Source organism: Cuculus canorus, chromosome 4 (assembly GCF_017976375.1).
Source record: "Cuculus canorus isolate bCucCan1 chromosome 4, bCucCan1.pri, whole genome shotgun sequence".
NCBI classification, from domain to species: domain Eukaryota; kingdom Metazoa; phylum Chordata; class Aves; order Cuculiformes; family Cuculidae; genus Cuculus; species Cuculus canorus.
Genome location: NC_071404.1, coordinates 71,117,682 through 71,140,870, shown reverse-complemented (window position 1 = coordinate 71,140,870; position 23,189 = coordinate 71,117,682). Strand labels below are relative to the sequence as shown.

General features: G+C 38.8%; 2 protein-coding genes across 4 annotated transcripts in view; one reads left to right on the top strand and one right to left on the bottom strand.

Annotated features, from left to right (window-relative positions):
• Positions 1-3,554, bottom strand: part of SCLT1 (sodium channel and clathrin linker 1) — a 43,142-nt gene extending 39,588 nt beyond the window's left edge. The window contains exons 1-3 of one of the 2 annotated variants that reach the window (XM_054064489.1): positions 3,409-3,554; positions 1,356-1,423; positions 631-683 (exon numbers count right to left, since the gene is read on the bottom strand). In XM_054064489.1, coding sequence (XP_053920464.1) covers positions 631-683; positions 1,356-1,423; positions 3,409-3,442 — 155 coding nt within the window. In that variant the 5' untranslated portion in view covers positions 3,443-3,554. Of the gene's footprint in view, positions 1-630; positions 684-1,355; positions 1,424-3,225; positions 3,280-3,408 lie in introns of those variants that run through there. The other variant, XM_009566189.2, reaches the window with a different exon arrangement.
• Positions 3,555-3,595: 41 nt separating this feature from the next.
• Positions 3,596-13,296, top strand: C4H4orf33 (chromosome 4 C4orf33 homolog). 2 transcript variants are annotated; one of them, XM_054065892.1, is made up of 6 exons: positions 3,596-3,678; positions 5,714-5,903; positions 7,726-7,786; positions 7,988-8,039; positions 8,150-8,349; positions 10,012-13,296. In XM_054065892.1, exons 1-6 carry the CDS (start codon positions 3,625-3,627, stop codon positions 10,103-10,105), a joined length of 651 nt encoding a protein of 216 aa, XP_053921867.1. In that variant the 5' UTR covers positions 3,596-3,624; the 3' UTR covers positions 10,106-13,296. The 2 variants fall into 2 exon arrangements, with proteins under 2 accessions (XP_053921867.1, XP_009564483.2); XM_009566188.2 differs by having other exon boundaries at positions 3,639-3,727.
• The last annotated feature ends 9,893 nt before the right edge of the window (positions 13,297-23,189 follow it).

The window sequence follows — 23,189 nt, the reverse complement described above, 5'->3', positions numbered from 1 at the left end:
GAATCCCAAACAATTAAAGACTGGACTTTGTTACTGTTTTCACATACAACAGTAAAGTGGCCTACAAGACAATGTAAAATAATGTAGTTCTACTTATATACTTTTTCCTTCCTAACATTTTTGTAACTGGTGGTAATTCTCTGAAATTTTTATTAGTCTGGAGTGATAATATCTTAAAAGCTAAGAAGAAAGGATAGGTTATTTTTGTAATAGAAAATAAATGACAATGATTATTAAACAATTTACTAGTAGGCAACTGTTAGTTGAGGATTGGCTAACAAGCATTTTTAAAAACATCCACCCGACCTCAACAGACAGCAGTTAACCAGATCAGTACAATCTTACCTGTGCTTTTGCTTATTATCTTAAAAGTTAGACAAAGTCCTTCATTCTTCTCACATCCTTTATTTTACAGTTTGTGCAAGAAAATTCATATATTTAATTTACTGTATAAACAGAAGAGTATCTAAAACCAGCTACTACAGGAACACTTTTACAGATCTCCATTTACAAGTTCTCAGAGCTGTGTACATAAAACCAGGTTCACCTGATGTTTACACTTTTAAAAGCACACGACAATTTCTTTTGAATACTTTATAGTAGGCCCACTCATCACTTGGAATCAGTTACCTTTGGTCTGTCATCCTGGATCCTGGCATGCCATCACCACCAGGGACACTTTTCTGTAATGGTATACTTCATACATTAGAACTTGCACATAATGACATGTAGTTTTAAATATTCATATGCCACCCAAAGCTGTTGCTCTGCCTCTACTGTAATCACACACAATATCTCACACGACCACTTCCAGGTGTACGCTCAAAAATCCTTTAGTACCAGACCAATTTGAAAAAACTATAACTTCTTTCCCTGAGGATGCTCTGATAAAAAGTTTAACTGCATCAAACGGGAAATCATCTCACACTTAAAGGAATAATCATAAATTGATGTAAGTGCTAAGTTCAGGAAAGTGCTGACGCCCTAGCTTCCACACCAACTTTCAGACAGTTTAAGTTACCCAGCATAAAAAGTTACCTTTGCATGAGACTGATCTCTTACTAAAGTCTGTAAAAGTGCAGAAGTCTACTAAAATAGAAAACAAGTATTCTTGCAAGGACATGTTCTCCTGCATACAACATACTTTTGAAAACGCAACAAAAATACCAGAATTAATTGTTACAACAGTTTCATTCTGCTGCTGCTTGGAAAAAACAAGCAACTCTAGAGTTGTGTGATAGACCCAAAGCAAGGTCAGGCCACATTCAAGTGGGCTGTGCTCTATGTATGTAAAGATGTTTGTCTTAAACCTCATCACAAAAATTCTTACTACTTCTACCCCTGAGTTCACATACCTGCTCAACAGTAGCTCTAAAAATCTCATCTGTTTCTTGCTGTCCAAGTGCCATGTTCAGCCTCATATCTGAAAAATACAAAGTTTGAGAATTACAGCTACACGTGGGCCATTATTTAGATAAGCCTGACAGACAATGAGAAATATGTTTAACAGTGTAGTGCTTTGAAGGCACTCAACATGCTTCATTAGATTATTCCATTTAATACAATTATTTTAATGAAAACAGGACTTGAAAAAGCCTACAAATACTCTGCAGTAATAATGAATCCCATTTCTTTCATATTGCTTCTATTTTCTTTTACAAATTTAAAAAAATGAAGTTTCTGCCTAGAAAAAACATGAACTTTTACACATCTTAATGACCCTCGAGGTCTAAGTGCAAAAAAATCACATTGTGCGCCAATTTCAATTAAGTTTATGTTTGACAATTAACCTGTGTTGGGAACCTTCTTTAGAGCCACATATTTAATACAACAAATAATTATTATACAAAGCTAAATATAATAGTGCTTAGAATGTCTGTTTTTACGTGTATTATACAGTCAGCATTTTAGAACTTTGATTTCACATTCATGAAACAAGAGAAACATCAATCCATCAGAAGAGGCCTCAAATAAATTATATTGCAGTCAGCATGCAAGCCAACTTCAAATTTGTCACTTGGCACCTTTCAAAATGTATGAGGTCCTTGACAGGGAAGGCAATGCTTACCACTTCTGGGTGAATTTAGTCTGAGCTCTGTTTAGAAGTGTAAGATTTATAAAATAAACTACAGTCAAACAAATTAGATACATAGGAAAAGGCAAAGTAGCAATATTTGAAAATCCATGATTTGTTCACATCACAGTAACACACTCAGGCAAAGCTTGATAAAGGTACGTGCTTTTGAGCCAGGATGACTCTTGCCTCAGATAGAAGCTTTTCTGCTACTAACGTCTCTGAAAGCAAGAGATAGTCTTTCACCTTGGGCCAACCTAAGCTGTCATAAAGTTTAGTATCAACTGAAATTTTCATTTTTGAGTCATGCAGAGCTGTAACAATTTATGTACAGTGATCTTGTCCTACTTCCTGCTGTGCTAAGAAGTAACGCTTCTTAATGACAGGGTTAGTACCATTCTTGGGACAACACAACAACCCATTCCCTATTGATAAAGACTCAAAACATGCAGAAGCTATTTTTGCCAGTATTTTGCTAGCAAGTAAAGCATAAGCTTATGTCACCATTAACAAATCGTAACAAAGAACACTGATTTTAGACTGTAAAGCAAATCTTATGAGTAACTGGCAACACAACTTTTTTTTTGCCTTTCAGGTGTGACCCAAGCATAGGAAACTGCAGTAGTTTCTTAACTAGAGAAAAGATATATTATGATAAAAAAACATCACATGCTTTTGGCTATTAGTCTCATTAACAGCTTTTAATTATTTATCTTCAGCTAACCAAAATAGTTTTGATGCTCTTCGCCATAACAAACACTAGAAGAGAAAGATAAAATCATGGAATGGTTTGGGTTGGAAGGGACCTTAAAGCCCACCCAGTTCCAACCCCCTGCCACGGGCAGGGACACCTCCCACTGCCTCACTTGTTCAAATCTCATCCAACTTGGCCTTGCACACCTCCAGGGATGGGACAGCCACAGCTTCCCTGGGCAACTTGTGCCAGTGCCTCACCACCCTCACAGGGAAACATTTCTTCCTAATATCTCACCTCAATCTCCTCTCTTTCAGCTTAAAGCCATTCCTTCTCATCCTATCGCTCCATGTCCTTATAGACAATCCATCCCCAGCTTTCCTGGAGCCCCTTCAAGCCCTAGAAGCAGCTCTAAGATTTCCCAGACCCTTCTCCTCTCCAGGCTGAACGGACCCACCTCTCACAACCAGTCCCGACAGGAAAGGTGCAGAACACAACGCTTTATTTCCGCAGCCACGGGCAGGAGAGGCTCTGCCCCCTGTTAAAGCTGACCCCGCCTCCTGAGGAGCAGCGCTCAGCCTGGAACCCCCCACCTCAACCCCTTCAACCCGGGCCACCCCGCGAAGCGCAGAGACCTCACCCGGCCCCGCCTCGCTGCCAAGCCCAGACGCCATGGTTCCACGGGACGCGCCGCTAAGAGGGAAACCTGGGACGGACCAGGCCGGCGCCTCAGCCCCCTCACGCTCCGCCCTCCGGCGCTCTCTCAAGCCCCACGCGCTCCGCCTCAGCTCCGCCTCAGACCCCCCCACGCGCTCCGCCCTCCCGTACTCCGCTCTCTCAAGCCCCGCCGCTTCCCATGCGCTCCGCCCGCCTCGGTCACGTGGCGGCTGGGCTCGGCTTTTCCGAACGGGTGAGCGTCCGCAAGTACAAGTCTCGGGTTCCCCTCCTGTGAGGAGTTGGTGGGTTGTAGATGGGCACTTAATTCTCTCCAGGGCACGCCGTGGCTGGGGAGGGATGGAGCCTCTGCTCTGCGCCTCTAAACCTGGGATGCAAGTAGTTATTCTTGTAGAAAGTGGAATATATTTAAGCTAAAGTAGAGTTAAGTTTCACGTGTGTTTGCTTTGAATGCTTTTCCTTAGTGCTTCTCTCTTTCTCTTTTGCTCTGTGGGTGGTTTAGCTTTGCTTCTTTGAGCTCCCGCTCATTCCAGGAGCTGCTTTCTACTGGTTTAAGGATGCTGTTGGGGCATTGCTGGAGCTCCTCCCTCTCCAGGCTTTCTACGCTGCCTGTTTTCTTTTGTGTAGTGCTTTTTCAGTATGAATGTGAGCAGATGGGCACTGGCTGAGCGTGAGTGTAGCAGAGGTATGAGGGGCAGTGGCTGTGTAGTCATCAGAGCGAGGCTGTGGCGTGTAAGGAAGGGTGGTGCGTGTGGTGGATACATTCCGTCTCATATGTTACAGCTGTTCTTAGCACCTGCAAGATGTGAGTTGTGCTTACTTTTCCTTGAGTCCCAAGAAAATTAGTATCTGGGTAGAGAAGGAATAGTGTAACTTAGTGTTCTTTCCAGTTCTTCAAGGGGCTACAAGACAGCTGGGGAGGGACTGTTTACAAGGCTTTTAGTGATAGGACAAGGGGTAATGAATATAAACTGGAGAAGGGCGGATTTAGACTAGACCTAAGGAAGAATTTCTCCACTGTGGGAGTGGTGAGGCAGTGGCACAGGTTGCCCAGGGAAGCTGTCTCTGCCCCATCCCTGGAGAGGTTCAAGGCCGGGTTGGATGGGGCTTTGGGCAGCCTGGTCTGGTGGGAGGTGTCCCTGCCCATGGCAGGGGGGGTTGGAACTGGGTCGGCTTTAAGGTCCCTTCCAACCCAAACTATTCTATGATTCTGTTTAGAAACTTTCAAACCAATGTATTTTTCACATTATATGTATTACCAGGTAATACAACTGTGTAGTGAGAATGCAGTTGGTATGAAAACTAGCTCCTGAGTTACTCGGGAATAGTCATTTAATGCAAAATCCTTGCTTATTTTATGAATGAATAATTATCATGTTTGTTTTAAGCTTACCACACTAACCCAAATTCTCCTATGATCTATGAAGGAGGTGTGATTACAACTTGGCTACTGAGCTAGCACCTCTCTGGTCACAGCACTTAGTCTAATTGAGAACTATGCACATGCTGTCATGTACTGCTAGTTCCCTTTTTGTACGGCTAGGAAATGTGTAAGGAAGCAAATCAAGGATCATTTTTGTGAGAATGGGAAGGAACACATCATATTGAGGAGGGAAGGGATAAGGGACCATAAGCTTATTAGAAACCATGCTCCACTGTTTCTTTTGCCTATTAAATAGGTTAAGGCTATTCTTAAAGTTTGTACAGTTATTCCTAAGTTAAAACAGCTGTTGCAGTGCAGCATTCTCTGTTCTTGCTGTTCTGCAAACATTCAGTGTATTTAACAAGATGTGCTTGCCGTTTTCCTTGAAATCCTGTAGTTTGGCTGTTTTCCGATGACCTCCAAAGAAAAGTGGTAGCTAATTGTTCCATCTTCTTGCACCTTTGGTTTATGGAAGGGTTTTTTTTATCTATTTTTCTTGTATTACCATAAGATCCTTTAGTAGAGACTTTATCTGCTGTCTTGATAAATAATTCTGATGGTTTTGCAAGATTTTTGTTTAGGTGCGTAGTTGGAATACCTTAAGCTTGGTAAGGCTTCAGAGTATCTTGTAACCATGTGGCTTTAAAAACCTATAAAAAGCATTCATGTAATTGTTTATTTGCTTTATCAAGCTAAACTATCACAGATTTTTGTGTTTAAGTACATGATTTGATGATTGACTTGGTATGAAAGTTTGCTACTTTTTTTTCTGGCTGAGCAAATGCTGTAGCTGGTGCCGAAATAGAATCTGATATATTCTTTGACAGAAATGTCCTTTCTCATTTAGTGCATGGAGATGGAATTTACAATTAAACACACCTGGGATGGTTTACCTGTGGGTCATGAGCCAGTAACAATTGTGCTGAAGGCGGAGGATGCAGGGCTGCTAATGGAAGTTAATGCTCCCTTCTTTAATGATCCTCCAGCACCACCTGGAGAGCCAGGGAAACCTTTTAGTGGACTGTGGGACTATGAGGGTAAGTGTGACTGTTCTGCCGCAAATATATATGATTTGTGAAGACACTTATGCTCTTCTGTAGATAATATTTAAGAGTATGATTTTTCTTTTTTTTAAGCTAATCTAATGGTTGTGAGTGTGTGACTTCTAATTCAGTTTGGTTTCTTTGGTCAGGATGGTTTTTAAATATCAGATCTGAAATGTGAAGTAAATTCCTTTCTGTGGAAAAGAAGAGTGGGAAAGAATTTAGTTGTGATCACTGCCCCTTAAACAACTCCTTAATAAGCTATAAACCACGTATTATACTCAGCTGTAAAACACCTCAGACTGGTATAAGGAGCAATGCTCGATTTCTCGATTAATTAATGTAAATCACTAACTGCTGGCTGTAAGGTGAGATTGTTTTATTGCAGTGCAGCAATACAAATGACTGGGAAAACAAGCAAATTCTTGGTCACTTGGTGGGCATAAAGAAATGGATTAGGGTGAGTTGGATTGATTTCAAGAATGATGAGGTTGGCTCTTCCTGATCCTGTTAATCCTATAGGCTGTCAGATTTGTTTCTGGGTTACTAGTATAACTTATGGAATAATAGAGCCTTGACGTAGTTGAATGTCAAAATAACTTATTGGCATATATAAAAATATGTATTTGCAATAGGTGAATAGAAGCAAAATCCTATAGATAGGTTCTACTTTTACTTTAAGAAGTAGAGAGCAATAGCTGAAACATTTGTCTATTTTAGTCACTCTTTCAAAGTGTATTTGAGGAACAGGAAGGTATGAAGCAAAGGGCAGCTAGTACAATAAGCTTCAAAACTGTATTCAAGTGGAATGGGAGATATTCTTATCGTAGTGCTGTTTTATTTCTACTTTCATGTCAATACTTCCATTTTTACCAGTTCCTTTGAATAAAGCAGGAGTTTAATGTTTCCAGCAATTCTCTGCTTCCTGATTATCGAGCTATTCTGATTAGAGTTCTGCCTGAACAGTATTAACACCTCTTTAATATTAATATGTTAAAGAGGCTTATGTAAGAATGAAATTATCAATCATATCTAATTATAATTCTAACTAAAGTGTTCTAATAATGTTATTGCTATATGAAACACTGTTATAATTCTACTTTGTGTTCCTGGAAAGTGATTCAGCAGTCACACCTGGCTTTCAGAAACATCTGGAACAGTAATCCCCTTTCCAAAGTATCAGCCACCTACAGGGAAAAGCCTTTTAAAAGCTAAGCGTTTTCTTACTGTTTGAGATTTAGCAGTGTTAGTTATGGGGTATGTGCTCTTCTGTGAGTGAATGTCCCACTTTTCATTTGTTCTCCTGGGACTGTGGTGCTCTGAATCCTCAAGCTACCAGCAAACACAAGACTTCTGCACTTAAATGCTGTACTTGGAGTGTGTGCTGTGAGGATATTTGACTAGGATCACTCTCTCTGTCAGCTTTGTTCTCAGCAAGCACGCTAGGTGAGACAGCTGTGTGCTGCTGCTTTTCTTACTGCACTGGCAGCTAAAATTACTGAGTAGACCTGCTGTTCTTCTGCTGCGTCAAGGTGAGAGTTTCCAAAGCTGGAGCTGCTAAAGTAAATAAAATTAGTGCAGTGCTTTATAAAGCTTTTTTGTAGATAGGCATTAAAAGCAGAAGCTCTTGAAGTTACGATTATGGCCTCGCACTTCAAATAGTTGGGAAACTCTCAGTAGCATGTATACAGCTTGACAAACTCTGGTGTTGCACGGGCCAGAAATAGTGAAAATAGAATTGGTTTAGTGGGCTGTGAAGGTGCCATTATATTACAAAATAGTTAATAGAAAATACTGACAGCTTGTTTTATTTTAGTTGTGGAAGCATTTTTCCTGAGTGACAGAACTGAACGGTATTTAGAAGTTGAACTTTGTCCGTAAGTACAACACACTGAAAAAGTCACAAATGTTAATTTGCACTTCCAGTTCTAATATTTCTAAGATATATGTATGAGGAAGGCTGGGTAGCGGAATTGTTCTGGTATGGGGAACATATACATTTGTAGCAGGGCTCTACACTAATAACTTGGCATAATATTCAGAAAATTGTGCTCTGATTTTTTTTTTTTTTTTGACAGCCATGGACAGCACTTGTTGCTGCTGCTTTCTGGCAGAAGGAGAGCGTGGAAAGTAAGTGCTCAAGTATATTCATAATGTGCAGAAAAATCAATTGGTTTTAGGTATATGTTAGCTGATTAGAAGGTGACATTACCTCTTTTTGGTTTTTTCTCCTTTAACAGGAAGAACTTCCTTTGGAGTTTGAGGTGACCAGAAGGAAAAACACATGGGAGGGTAAAGCGCATCTTCCTTGGAATTATTTTCCACCATGCACTAATACGTTTAACGCATTTGCAATTCATGGCTCAGGAGAAGAGAGAAAATATGAAGCACTTCATCCTGTGCCTCGACATGAACTGCGTGAAGGACAGAAACCAGATTTGTAAGCATGAAATTAGCTCTTTTATAATACAGTTGCGCTATTTTTGCAATAATTCAAACAACTAATCTGTTTTTTAAATTGAGTGCCATGAGTTTTTTAATTATTCTGCTTAGCCCTGGATCTGTTGGTGCTGTGCTCTATGTAAAGCGCTGTGGCAGATAGGAAATCGAGCACTAATTACAGCTATGTTATCCTCTATGTGCTTAGAAAAAGATGCCACTGGTGTTGAATGTATCAGTTTTATGACCTTTTCAGCTAAATCTTAGGTGTTCTACTTTTTCCTTGCCTCCAGCACCTCCTAAAATGCCATTTAGTGTTAATTTCACCTGTTAGTTTCCAGTAAGGCTCTTCTGCTTCTCCTCTACTGTTCTAAAGAGCCTCACATCTACAGATGGCTCTGTATAATGACAAAACTGGGAAAGGCAGACTAAACTGAGAAGTGTAATAAAAGCATACCAGGTATCTATAGGAAAGCTGGAATATTCTGATTTTTTTTTAATTGTGCTTTGGGCTTGTTTATTTTCTTTGACTGTGAGGCTGAGATGATGTGATTAAAAACTGCTACTTCTGGGCACTTTCTTTATAAATGAGCTACCACTAGGGGTACACTGTAGCTCTTACACAAACATACAATGACAGCCAGCTAAGGCAAATTTAGGTAAATTACCTGGTTTTGCCTTTATTTAAGAAAAACAGCTTCTGCAACTGTTTGTTCTGCAACTATTTATCTAAAAAAAAGTAAGCTATTGCTAATAAAATACATTTTCTTTATCAGTGTTTTTTAAAAAATGGATACTTTTGTTGTTCTCTGGTAAACCAGAGAATGCCTGTATAATTTTTCAGGAAGGAATTCTTTCTGTTCTTTCTATAGTACCCCTTCCAGAAAACCTGTTGACTCTTTCAGACATTAGTAGAAGATGCAATTAAGTGAAGAGATTTCTCCTTGGTTCTTTTGTTGCTCTTAGTGTGTTTGCTTTTGCAAATCACTTCGTAATAAGAGAATTCATTTTACTTTTTAAAATAATTAGTGTCAGATATTCTTTCTCCTGTTAGGCAGTTGTTTAGCATAAGATAATTAGTGATTGGTGTCTGTGTCTTCTTTCTATTGTTTTTGTATTGTGGCCTGCAGGAGAAATTCCTAGCAAGAACTGGTTCATAATGATTAAAAGAAAATGAGACTTTTAGTCCAGGAAGATATATTTACTACCTTCATTATCCTGTCCAGTCTTCCTTTTTTCTATGAGGAAAGGGGTATCCCTGTGGTGGGATTCATCACTTGGTCAAGAATTGTAAACTTTTACTCTGGAGTGCAAGTCATTAAGCAGGATATCACTCTGCTCTTGCCTTGACTGCAGTTCCAGGCCATATCAGTTGAGGGAGTTAAGAAGGTGAGCACTTTAACGTTGCTTTATGCAGTGTGATACTTCTTCACGGCTGAGGATTTTGCTCTGTGTTTGAGAGTACAAGATTTTCAGAAACTTGTTAGTGTTTTCTTTTTATAAACTCAGAGTTTGGAAAATGAACACATGGAATGCTTGTTATATTCCTGTCAAAGAAAACCTGAAAATAAAGTTTAATTAAGGATTTAGGATACTAGCTTTTTATTAAGATGCATACTTCAAGACTAACAGATTTTTTTGCTTACTTCTCCTTCTTTTGCAGTCATCGCCTGGAATATTTCAAAGATTTGAACCTGAAAGGACTAATGGGAGAAGATTGGAAGCAGCCGGAATCAGATATATGGAATTCTCACTAATGAAATGGATTGAGGCATGAATATTAATAACATTAATGTTGGATGAAATTGTATGGAAAGAACTTCTTCATTCTGGGAAGAGTTTGTAGATATCAGATTAGTAAGACTTTCCTTCACACCAAAATCATTTATCGGTCTTAAAATTAACTCTAACATATCTGGGCCACTTTGTTATAAATGTATGAAGTATGCAACAGCTTGTGTTTCAGTTCATCTGGGCATGGAGTTCTTAATCTGTGCAAGAGAAATCTGACCCTACCATTGAAGGGGAGGAAAAAACATGCTAAAATTATGGCTGTGTTTTTGTCAGAGCTCTAAGCCTGATCTGGTTTGGAATTCATCAGTTTCCTATAGTTGCCATATTTCTACTGTATTTTTACTGTTGCTTGTTTGCTTCTTGACTGTTGAATGAGTTTGTGCCTAATTTTTTTGATTGCCGTCAGGAAAAGAACACATCCTTCAGGATCAGAAAAGAATATGGGTATCATGGCCACTTGTGGCCCGGTACTCGAGTTTCAACATACAGTGGAGGTATTACACTACCCTTTTCTATACCTTCCAGTATCTCAAGTTTTCCTTTGCACTGTGCTGAAAGCGGAACTTAATCTGTATTACTCTAGTGGCAGGCATCTCTGCTCCAAATTAAATGTGAAATTTCTAGTGATTTTTAGGTACAGAGGATAGATTTACAAAAGGATTTATGTATTCCATGAAAAGTTTCTAAGAGAAATACTATTTAGTAAAGCCTTTTGATATAGTTGTGTGCCTACAAAAAGGCTGTTTGTTCTAAGACCTTGTCACAACAGTGTAAGGGTTTGCCTCAGACACATGACAATTTTGTTTGTATGCCACCTAACGCTGGAAATATTCTAATTGTATGTGCCTACATTTTCTACGTATGGACATGCATTTGGTTAGGTGGTAACATCTACTCGGAGGATTTCCAGATGAAATATTCCTTTTAGGTCTAGCACAGAAAGCGCTGCTTAATTTTGGCTGGTGACTAGATCCTATATAAATTAACTTAAAAAAATGGAAAGCTTACCCAGTGCTCAGATCCTACATTTGAAAAGTTAGGTGACTTAAGAAACTAACTTCTTTGGTTTAGTTGAGAATGAGGATTTGGATCAAGACGTGGTCCACAGTCCCTTACAATAGAGGACTTCCTTCATCTTGAAGTGTCATCGTCATGGGGTAAAAAGAGTGGTCATGTTCTCGAGTTTTGTGAAAAGGGTTGTTTTGGGAGTCTGAGAGACTCAGCCATAGTTGAGAGTGTATCTTTCTGAAGTTATGCCCTGAGGCTGTAGTATCAGCTCTCATCAGCTCTCATCCTTGACATTTTCTACTGAGCAACTCGGAACCCTACAAGTTCCTGGAAGTGACTGATCTTGTAGTCTACCATCCTGCTCAAGGCAGGCCTACTGTTGAAGCTAGTTGAGTTTGCTTAGGGCCTTGTGGAGCTCTAAGTAACTCCAAAGAGGGAGCTTCAAATGTTCTGGGTAGCCTGTTTCAACAGGCAGCTAGTTCTGTTATGAAAAATTGTCTAATTGGCACTTCTTATGCTGCACCTTGTGTCCCTTGCCTTTTCTCAGTGCATATCCAAGAAGAGTGACTCTTCCTGTGACTGCTGATTAGGTACCGGAAGATAACTGTCAGCTCCCCATGGATTTCTTTAACAGCTGTCATTCTAGGTTTACCTCTTTTGACTCTCATTAGTAAGCACCTTCCACTCGGATATTACTGACCAGACAACTTGGCTCGTAACTTGGAGGCAACAATGCTTCCATGCCTTTGTTTATTTAGTTTACAAATAGCTTTAAACATCTTGTGTATCGCTTTTGACATCAGAATTCCTGAAAAGATTTGTACGAGACTGCACTTGAACTTGTATTGCTAAAAGAATTCTGTTTTCTTCTGAAGTTGTGTGCAGCGATAACTGTAGTCTTATGGTCATGTTTTCTTCGCTAATTTTAAATGTAACTCTACCTGTAAATTCATCCTGAGAAGAAAAGAAGATGGGAATGTCCTGCCTTTGTGAAGAACATCTTGGTAGGATTAATATCAGGGAAAATGTTACTTAAAAGCTTTCATTTGTCTTTAGGGTTCCCTCATTGTTCTATCAGTTTTATAGAACTATACTTTCAAGTTTAAGGATATGGGGCTTTTTCAGATATAGACTTTGGCATGTCAAGGTACTCAAATATCCAATTGTTTTTGCAGTCTTTTAAGTAAGTGCTACAGATTCCTTACTATCAAGTGCCATCTGTTGAAAATTACAAGTGGTGTGCATTCAATTGTTTGGCTTCTCTTCTACCTTCAATCCATATACAGTTTTCTAAAGAAAGGCATCAGTCTGAAATACTGAATAATCAAGTAAATGTTGATTAAAAACATTTTCTAGATAATGACACCTCAAAGCTGCTTTTGAAATTGCAGTCAGAAGCAAAAACCGTTTCACTGAACTTCTACACTTCATTTTAAAGCCTTTGTCGAAATGCGTGCAAAGGCTCAAAACGAGTTTACTATTGTTCTTGCAAAGGTTTTTTTCATGTGATGAACGATGTTGCCTATGTAAAGGATGGCAAATCAAGTTATCTATTCAGATGTTTAATCTCCCATTCATTCCCACTTCAAACTGACTGCTTCAGATGTGACTTTGGATACAAATTAAACTTTGAGGAAAATGGAGTACTTTCCCTAAGTAATTTGAGATAAAATACTTGTCTCTGCAGTACAAACTGTAGTGCTAGATGCTTCTGAAAATGGGAATTATCATATAGGCTTTATTCAAGGCACATGGTACTCCATGCTGCTGTCAAGTGATTTGCTTGTATGTTTCCAAGTTTAAGATTCTGTCTGAACTGTAAATGCTGGCTTTCATCAGCAGATTTTGATATGGTTTCTTGGAGCACAGACTTAGAATCTGTGCACTGACTTGTTTCTTAAGGTTTTAAAATTAAATGAATCCCTTGATAGAAACTACTGTAGGAGGGGGTCTTTACATAGATGGGAGCACAGCGACTTGACACATGGTAGTGAATTTGTGGTTCATGAATGGACAATACAATACTTCCCAGCATCACTTAAAGCTGCCAGGGATGGGCATCCATGTTCTTTGAGATAACTGGCTGGTTTGTGGCTTTCTTGCTCTGATGTGCTTTTTAAAGCAGGCCTTGTGTTATACTGTGGAGTCCAGTCTCTTCTGAATTGCCTCTTTTTTTTGGTGACAAACTCTGATCTGCATGTGTTCCATTTAATTATATGTTCATTAATTGTTAGTTCCCATTTAGAAGGAATGTGATTCCGTCCAGTTTAGCTCAGTGTGTGTGCACATATGTATATAGAAGCATTCAGCATTGTCTTGTTTTTGAATGTCAGACTTGTATCTAGAACAATATAAATGAATTCTCTAAGTTCTCACACTGGATAGACTTTATGTAGGATATCAATTTGATAAAATGCAGGGGTGCATGAGAGAAAGTATAGATCCTGCAAGCACTCTATCCACAAATCCATTTCACTTAGAAATGGATTTAAACGCTTCAATCGTGGGAGCAGTTCTTTATCCTTTGCTCTCTTAAAAAAAAATTAATCAACCTGTCTCAAATTCTTCCTGGGGAATAATATTTGTCCTTGTGCCTGTTATATCATGTGAATACTGAGTCGAAGATGCAGGAGCTTTATTACTTTGGAAAAGGGGTTATACCTGCTGGGGAGTGCACAGTATTCCATTATTTATTGTTTTTTTTAGCTCTGCAAAGAGTAGATAACCTCAAGTGTGACACTTTGACGTGTGAAAATGCTAATCTTTTACCAAATTTATTCAGAATGCCGAAGGAAATTGGGCTGTTTGGTTATCACTACCTTCTTGCCTTTCTGGCAACATTGTCATTACCTTTTCCTCTGCTACCACAATTTTTAAATCCATTAGCACATTTCAGCTGAATCACAGGAACAGACAGGCTCAAATGACACTAGATTCTTGCAAAATGTGTTTAGGTGAACAGCTGGAAGCACTTCTGCGCTATAGCACTCCAAACTGAGGAAAGAGTCTCTTAACTATACTGTAGTTGTGTTGCCCAGTACTTAAAGCTGTTGGTGCAAGCTTAGCTTCAGCTGCAGTACATAGAGCCTCTTGCCTTTAGACTGACTATGAAACTAGGAAATGCGTGGAACTTGAGAGATATGAGGTGCTGTCACAGAGGTGAGCTTAGATTTCATAGACCACATGTTATCTTAAGGCTGTATGTATAAAATAAATGCAAAGCCGTGTTTTGTTAGTTCTGCTGCTAACATGCATCAGATGTGGTAAATATCCAAGCATGTTTTCAGTGTGTTTTTTTTCTTTTGTAAACTTGAGGCAATAATTCTCCCGTTCCTGTCGTTTTTCAGGCGATGATCCCACCAAAAGGATAAGGGGTGGAGTTTTCTCAAGTTAAATGCCAAGGTTAGTTGAAAACACAAGGATGTAGTATCAGCCTGTCATTGTCTCTCAAAATACACTTCTGGTATAATTCTTTTTCTAATTCAGTAGGCTCTGTTGTGAGAGTGTTGATCCTAAAGAGAAATAGAATGCAAGCATGAAAGCACTGCTCTTGCTTAAAATTCCAGTTGAGATAAAAGATAGATTTGTATTGCTTGCATAATGCTCAATAATAATCATGGAATGCTTTGGATTGGAAGAGAGCTTTAAAGATCATCCAGTTCCAACCCCCCTGCCATGGGCAGGGACACTTCCCCCTAGATCAGGCTGCCCAAGGCCCCATCTAGCCTGGCCTGGAACACCTCCAGGGATGGGGCAACCACAGCTTCCCTGGGCAACCTGTGCCGGCGTCTCAGGCTAATAGGTGTGTCTTTTCCACACTGGCCAGATAATTCAGCAGAAATTTTGAATTAGTTCTTCTCTTCTGCTACAACCCTCCTCCCTGTCCACAGGGCAATAGAATTATCAGCCACAGTTTATACTGTTGTGATATTTCTTTAACTAAGTGTAATGAAATGCTGAGCGGTTTTTCTGTAATTTTTTTTTTTATTTTTTTCCTAATCTTTTAATAAATTCTTGAGCATTTGAGGCAGAACACAAATTTGGATAATTGCAGCCAATTACTTAGAAGATGATCAGGCTGAGTAACCTGGATAACAAAAATACTGAGTTTCCTGAATGAGAAATATACGTAAGAGAACTTAGGTTTGTTACAGCAATTCCATCTTGTAAGTGTATTTCTAAGCTCCTGTGTTTGTTACTTGGGAACTTGAACGTGAAAACCAGATTTCTGCATGACTGGATCCTCCTCACAATGTCAGTGAATCATTATAGAGCTGATGTTTGAAAACAGCTTAACGGCACTCCAAAAGATATTGTTTTATATGCTTCTTGCCACTAGGTGGAAGAAGAAGGTTATCAAAACTATGCCTTGGTGCCACCATCCTAGTTATCCTTAACCAGATCCATTCCTTCTTATTATATCCTTGATTTTAGGAAAAAAGATATTTTAGTCAGGCTGGTGATGGCTTATTTTGATTTTTTTTTTGACATCTTTATCAAAAGAAACACTATTCCATGCTGTATATTTAGAGTTCTAATATTTATTTTTCTATGGTAGTATTTCTATAAATACTTCTGAGACAAAATTAACAGAAGATAAGGCCCACGAGGTTTTGCTCTGTAAAATAAAAGGTAATGCTGTGATACACAATCAATTTGATTATTCTTTTGGGTTTTTTTTAAAAGGTATTTTGTATAATCTGCAAACTTTCCTAAGAGGCTATATTCCATTCTGAAAGAACTTTTTTTTTTTTAAAATATGGCCTGGTTTTTAAGAGATGGTGCTCCCGGTCAAGGGTGAGGCTTGAGTTGTGTGAACACCCTGGATTAAAGCTTAGAGAAGAATGTGAAAACTGAAGCTTAAGAGGGACAGAAAATTGTACTTCAGTACAAAACTGCAAAAGTTTTCTTTAAAGAAAACTTGAGTGGGGATGTGTCTTACCAGCAGAAGAGATTTGTCTTAAATGCAAAGATGGAACCTTTTAGGCTTTTTGGTATGGTAGGCAATAAAGTCTAATGCTGCATTTAGTGGCACCACACGGGGGGCTTTTATGCAAAAATTCTTTAAGGGAGTAAAATTTTGCTGATGTCTTTGTATACTTTTTAATAACTTTCTCTAATGTGCCAGTTCCAATGTTAGAACTAGTAAGCTCTAACTTCATGCTGGGTTACATATATTTTGTTTGCCATCGCTGGTATAGCTGCTGTATTATCTGTTCTAGATAACTCATTGGAAATGTGAGTTAGTTAATGTTTGTAATGCCCAGCACTACAATGTTACAATACTGATTAATGTGGTGTTAAGTACTACATATCGCTTGCTATTGCTTTTATCTAGAGTGAGATGTTTTGTGCCTCTGAAAGGCACAGTGCAGAAAGTTTGTGCTAACTGTGTAAAATACTTTAAAAATATGAACAGCACAGTGTATAATTTGCTGCACCTAATATTTAAAACTATTCTTCTACGTTACCAAAGCAGTCTCTGAAGTGGACTTCATTGCAGTTAACTATGGTACATTTATGATTATGCTATTCAAGTTTGATAGTTAAACTGCATTTATTTTGTTGATGACTCCTTCCTTTTGCTTTCAGTAAGTGCTCTAGTCTGCTACAGTGTCTCTGAACAGTGCTTCAGCAAAAGTGCTGGGAAGTGCTTTAAGCCTGCTTATAGAACCCTTCTTTACACTGGTTGTATGAACAACTATATGCATGCTCATACAGATAGTCCCAGTGAGATAAATGCCACAGTTGAAACATAAAGGGTATCGTAATTGTGTGGCTTTTGATCTACTTGATCTGTTGAAGTTAGTATCGGTGTTACCAGGAGAATTCAATTCTAGTTCTATCTGAGCACACTGTTGGGTGCTGCTTATTTTCCTTCCTCTGCTTTAAAATAAGTAAAATCCTTGGCTGCAGGGTCTGTGGGAGGGTTTTGAGTGATAGTTCAGGAGGCAACACTTATCTCTGCACTGGCTATGAATGTACAAAATATGGGGTTTATTCCTTTTCAGAAATAATGATGTAGACTACCTCTGAGTATATGTATAATTACCTTCTGCAAGTTATGTAGTTTATTTGCAAATAGAAATGTTTTCTTACACATGTGGTAAACCAGAAGTAACCAAATAGTATTAAAACAGCACTGAAATAAAATATGAATTACTGTGCCTTTGCTGCTGTTTTAAAACCAACCTAACCAGACCTGCTTGGTGTCTTTCTTGGAATATGCAACAGATTATTGAGGAAAATAAAAAGGGTATTTTCAGATGTCATTATTACAAAATACTGAACTTCCCTCTGTAGAACACATTTTTAGCCAGTTTAATCTTGTCTTTCACAAGTGTGCTGTCTTGAACTCCGTCACTGCAGGCAATAAAGTTTATAGCTTGGTGCCAGTAGTAACTGTCATAACATTATTGGTCTGTTTAATTCTAGGCAATGTAATTGGTTTGCTTCCTTACTGCTGAGTTTGCCACCATCAGCAAATTAAACATTTTGGAAACTGATACTTTCTCTTTGCCAGTGCTTCATAGCTTATACAAGCCATGATACTTATACTTGATTTTGCCTGGCACTTTAAATAATTAGATATTGTTTTAGAGTCGTTTTACTTTCCCGAGTGTTAACAGGGTTGGTTTGTAACTTCTTATGCTGGGTATCTACTTGAAACCTTTTTTAATTCCAGGAAAATACTTCCTTTTTCAGAGGAAGGTCAGTTCATGATGTCCAAAGAGAAAAATGTCATCTTGTACCTCCTAAAATATGACTTCTAGAACAAAGTCTTGAGACTTTGTGAGAGGTCTGTGTTGTTGTCAGGAGGAGTCTTTTGTACAACTCTCTGAAACAGCTTTTCAGAAACTGTTCTGTACATCTTCAAAAGAGCCTTTTGCATCTTGACAGGTGAATTCTCTGAAGACTCTACAGGGAGCTGGAATACACCACTGGCAGGCAGAATTGCCAGGCTTTAACTTGTGCAGTGTTCTTTCTGCCTCCCAGTGGCAGGTTGTTTGATGGGGAATGCTCTTTTTATTATAAGCATCTACTGGCTAGGCTAGGGCTGTCTTCCGCCTTGAAAAGAGGTAGCTTGAGGATGTGACAGAGGGCTATGAATTACCACATAGAGTTTGTATGCATGTGTCAGTGAAGAGAAACTGGATGAGGTCAATGTCCCCTAATGTGAGGAGAATGGACTGTTATATGAAGCTAGTGAGCACCTTGCTCAGAGCAGAAGGAAGTTAGTAATTTTCATAACATTGTATTGACACAGTGAGTTTCAGAAGTTTCTGTGGTCTCAGTGGGAGGTTGGGAAAGGTACCTGGAAGAAGGATAAAGTAGTGGTTCTTAAGAATATAAAATTGGCTGCAAGAAATCCCCTCAGCCGAAAATTGAGATGGAGAGTGTAGTAAGATGAGTGTAGGAAGATAAGCGTAGGCTTTCTTTACTTCCTATTCCTACACTTCCTTAGGTATCTACTTCTGGATAAAGGCCTCTGTGCTAGGTGAGTTCATGGTCTGAAACGCTATCTGATCTCATATACAGAAACCAAACTGCAGGAATTGTTTTGTAATTACCTGCAAGTTGTTTCTCCTTACTTCTAAGTTACGCTAGAGCTGTGTGTTACAACTGAGGGACAAAGCAACTTTCTTGCTGATGTTCTCAAAATGTCATGCTGAACCAAGGTGCCGAGAAGTAGAAGAAGAAAGCTCCTAGAATTCAGGAAACTGGGAAGCTCAGTCTCTGCTATTGCAGGTGGAGTGTGAACCATGAAATGAAGAGTGGATGAGAGATGCAGAGTGGGCCATAGAGCTATGAAGAAAAGCTAATTCTGGGAAAAGCACATAAAAGATAAAAGCAGATATAAAAACAAAAGGGGGTGGCTGGGGACATACGGCTGAAGAACGAAGGAGAGGTAGGAGAGAGTAGACTTGGCTAAGATAGTAGAGGAGGCGAAGAGTAGAGGAGGCAAAAAGTCAAGGAGAGTCAAGGAAGAGAGCTTTGAGGGAAAAGAGGAAGTGGAGGTAGGACCAGGAAAAAGGTTCAGTGACTAATACAGGATATCTTTTTTTAGAGCCAGGAATACTTCTGTGTTCTATTGCGGTTAATGGATCATCATGAAAGCCAAGTGCTAGATTTGTCTTTTGTAGACTGGTGGACCATGAAGAACATGACTGACCTCTCTTGGCTATTGTTTTTAACCTGTACTGGAGATTTTAACCTTATGAATAAATTTGCAGAGATGGAATGTGTGGCAGGATGGGATTACATTTACTGGTCAGTTGTGAACAGCTAGGCTTCGTTGAATTGGCAAATATTACGTGAATTTCTGTGTCAGGAAAAAAATGCAATTCCATTTACTAGGCTATCATTCAAGTTACTGAACTGTGATTGTATCCTTTCAGTTTTTGTTTATTTGTTCTGGATATTATTTCCAGCTTCTGCAATAAATGCAGAAATCTTGCTAGTAAGATGTTCATTCCCTGTGCTCTGTGCCTCATGTGAAATAAGAGTACAGAATAAATGTGGTAGTTCATGTGATACATGTAACTCAATGTGGCATAGGATCATACAGTCATAGACAGGAAACTAAATATGAAATATATAAGGCTGCAGAGTATTTGGTCACTTCTGACCTCTTGAATGGTTTATGCCACAGTGGCTTTTTATGCTCTTTTTCGTGGATCCCTTCAATCCCTTCTAAAGGCATCTTCCCTTGAGGGCAATAGGTAAAGTGATACCAGTCTATATATCACAAATCACTGTACAAACAAGTGTTAATCACATTTTCCTTCTATTAAGTAGATCTGGCTATCTTATTTGAATTCTTAAATTGTTGATAAAACCTGTGTAGGGAGGAAGACAGTCAGATCTTCCTTTAAAGGACTTCATACTCTGTGAGGTCAGCTAGCAATATTATTCTTTGTGTAGGAAATGGTGACTGCATTGTATCTATTCAGGTACTATTGATAAGAGGGTCATTAGTGAAGTCTTTGGCATGAAAGATAATTTTGAATGTTAGGTGCAGGCTGGTGCTTAAAAGTGGCAGTCTTTTCTTGCTGGTGGCTCTGGCTTTACATCCCTTTTGTGCTTGCAGTTGAATTTTTCCAGCCGTAAGACAGGTTAGTATAAAGAAGCAAATAAGCCCTTTCCTCACCCAACCCTGACTCCAGGTCCTCTCTTTGAGAGGGGGGAATAAAACCCTCAATGCCAAAACTCCAGCAAAACATATAAACCAAAATAAGTTTCAGTGGAATGACTATTGCCATAAAGAAAGGAACATAGACATGGTCAGGGAAAAAGGATGACTACAGCAGGTTAAGATATTGGTACATGTAAGATCCTTGTTTCCTTTAAAGGAGCGGGTTGTTTTTGTGTACTGGGAGTTCCTTCAGACACAAATCCATTTCCACATGTTGCATCTCTGTGGTGTCAAAACTTACTGAGATTTAGCGTTCAGGACAGGAAAAGAATATCTGAGCTAATGAGAAGTGGAAATTCATTTATTTTATTTCTGCACCTGTTTAGTTAGTTTTAATAGAGAAGTAAATTGACTACTCTCCATCTCAGTTCATCTGTGGATTTGATGCTTGGGTGAGACTATCCAGATCAATTAGCAGGTTTAGTAAATCATATAGGGAAAAATAATCACATTCTGCATGTGTTAGTATCACAGTGCCAAGTCTTTATTTTCATCCTCCTGAGTCTACAATGTCTGAACTGCTTAAAATTGTGATAGCGTTACTTATAATATGTATAATGTATCTACTAAAATGGGGACTATTGCACAAGTCGCATCTATGGCACTGACTATATTCACACAGCTTTCTATTCACTGTAATGCAAGAAGTTGAATTCCTGTCTTTAGTTACCTCCTTAAAATACAACATTGTCCATGGATCTGTACAACCTCTCTCCTTTCTTTGTTTAGCTCATGTATTAAAATTTACAACTCAAAACATTGTTTTAGCCATTACAGCCCTTGAAAATTGGAATTTGGTCAGAAGAATTCTCTGCTCTGTTTAAATTCCACGAAACATCTCCTGTATTTTTTGTTCTCCACTCATGGAAAGATGACTTAATTAAAAAAGATGGTACTAACTGACAAATGTAATAATTCTTTTAAACCATTAAATATACTGCTCTTAAAATCAGGCATTTACAGGTACAAGTCAATGGCTAGTTTACTAGAGATACTGATTGTCTAGTTTTGTCAGCAGATGCCATTATGACCAATTATGGTCATAATGACTGGATTGGGTAAAAAAACCCAGGTATTATAGAAGATGAGTTTTTGGTTTTCAATAGGCCACATCCTGGGAGCCACCTAGCATTGCTTTTCCATTTTTTGGCACTTGTGGTCTTTTGTAATTTAGTTGTGATGTTCCCTAAGCCATATCATGAATGAAATTAATTGTGGATGGTTGTGTGTCTTTCAGCATCTAATTAGGACATACTAATCACAAGCTGTTATGTGAAGCCTAGTTTACATTGGATTTGTGTTAAAAGTTCCCCGAGCCCTTCTATCTGCATTAGGAATCACTTAAGAATCTTCAGTCCTGTTAGAACAGTGACAGTTAAGAAGCTTGTAATTGTTGTCAGACTCGGAACTAAGTGTCAGTCATCTGTTCCTCACAAACGGAGACAACAGAAATACGCTGAGATATTTTTAGTGACAAGGTTAACTGTTGCTTTGCTTGCATGCATATCAACAGCTTTCAGTAATGTCTACAAGCCTGCATTTGATATATTTGGAGTTTCTTTGAAGCAGAATTAGTCTGAAGCTTTTCATATTTGTTTAAGCTCTCTTAGCATTGATATTGAAGGTTATTTTTATATCTAATGGTTAAAAGTTGGCAGAATCTGTGTGGGTCTGTAAGCTGGGTGTTAGGAGACGTTGCACACTGGAAGAGCTGTATTTTTAAGAAATCCTCTGATGGCACCGGTTACCCACTCTGGAACGTTAATATTAATGATTAGATATGTCAGGCCATAAGTTGCAGTGAGTAGTACCAGACAGCACAGAATGCCCGTTTGGATTCAAGCAGCTTCAAGTGCAAGCAAATTAAAAGTGAAAACCAGAAAGTTCATAGCAAAGTTCATACTGGGTGTGAGGGGAATCCGTGGTGGATGATGAGCTTGTAATTTCAGATGTCCATCCCAGTTTTGTTGGATTAACTCTGTTTTTCCTAGTAAGCTCCTGGACTTTCCTTGCTATAATGATTGGCATATTGATTAGATGTGAAGTGTATAAGAATCTGAGGTCTGAGTAAAATCTGGGCCTAATTCTGGGATTCCCTGAGTGGCATCTGCAAGTTTGTGATTAGCAAGAAGTCCAATCTAGTATTGAAGGATCTAGGATTGTGGATGCTTCCTTTGTGACAGGATCAGAGCCCTTGACTGTTACGAAGCCATGTTATTAAAAAGAAAATCAGATATGCAAATCATACAAAGCAATGTTTATTTTTTATTGAGATTTCTTCCTCACAGAATTGTAACAAATTGCCTACCAACAGTTTCTGGGTGTGTAGTTTCTTATAGTTCTGTTTTCCATGTTCCCTGTGCTTTTCTGTCCTCTGCTAGCTGTCCTAAGCAGAAGATACTTTATTCTTGGAGCTATGCACACACTACAGGGGCTGATGGGCAATCTGCTTGATATGCTGGGTACGCATATGTGCATTGCACATGCCTCAGCTGATGGACTAACAACTGCTTATTAAAAAAAAAGAAATGACTGAAAACTGTACCCTGGTTTACCTCATAGGAGCAGTAACTTGAGACCCCTTTTACCTGTTCACTGTCATCTTCACCACAAAAATTGTTAAAGTTTTGTTTATTGTTGATGGATTCTGCATCCTCCATTACTCTTCTCTGATAAGGTTGCTCCATGGTTTCAAAAGTAATAGGAGAACAACAGATACACACGTAGTGCAATGACAGAAGCTTTGCTTTTGGATAACCAGACAAAAGTTCATACAGCTGCTAAAAGACAGGGCCATTGCAGAACCTCCAGCGTTAAAATGCCTCCACTAGTTTTGTCAATAG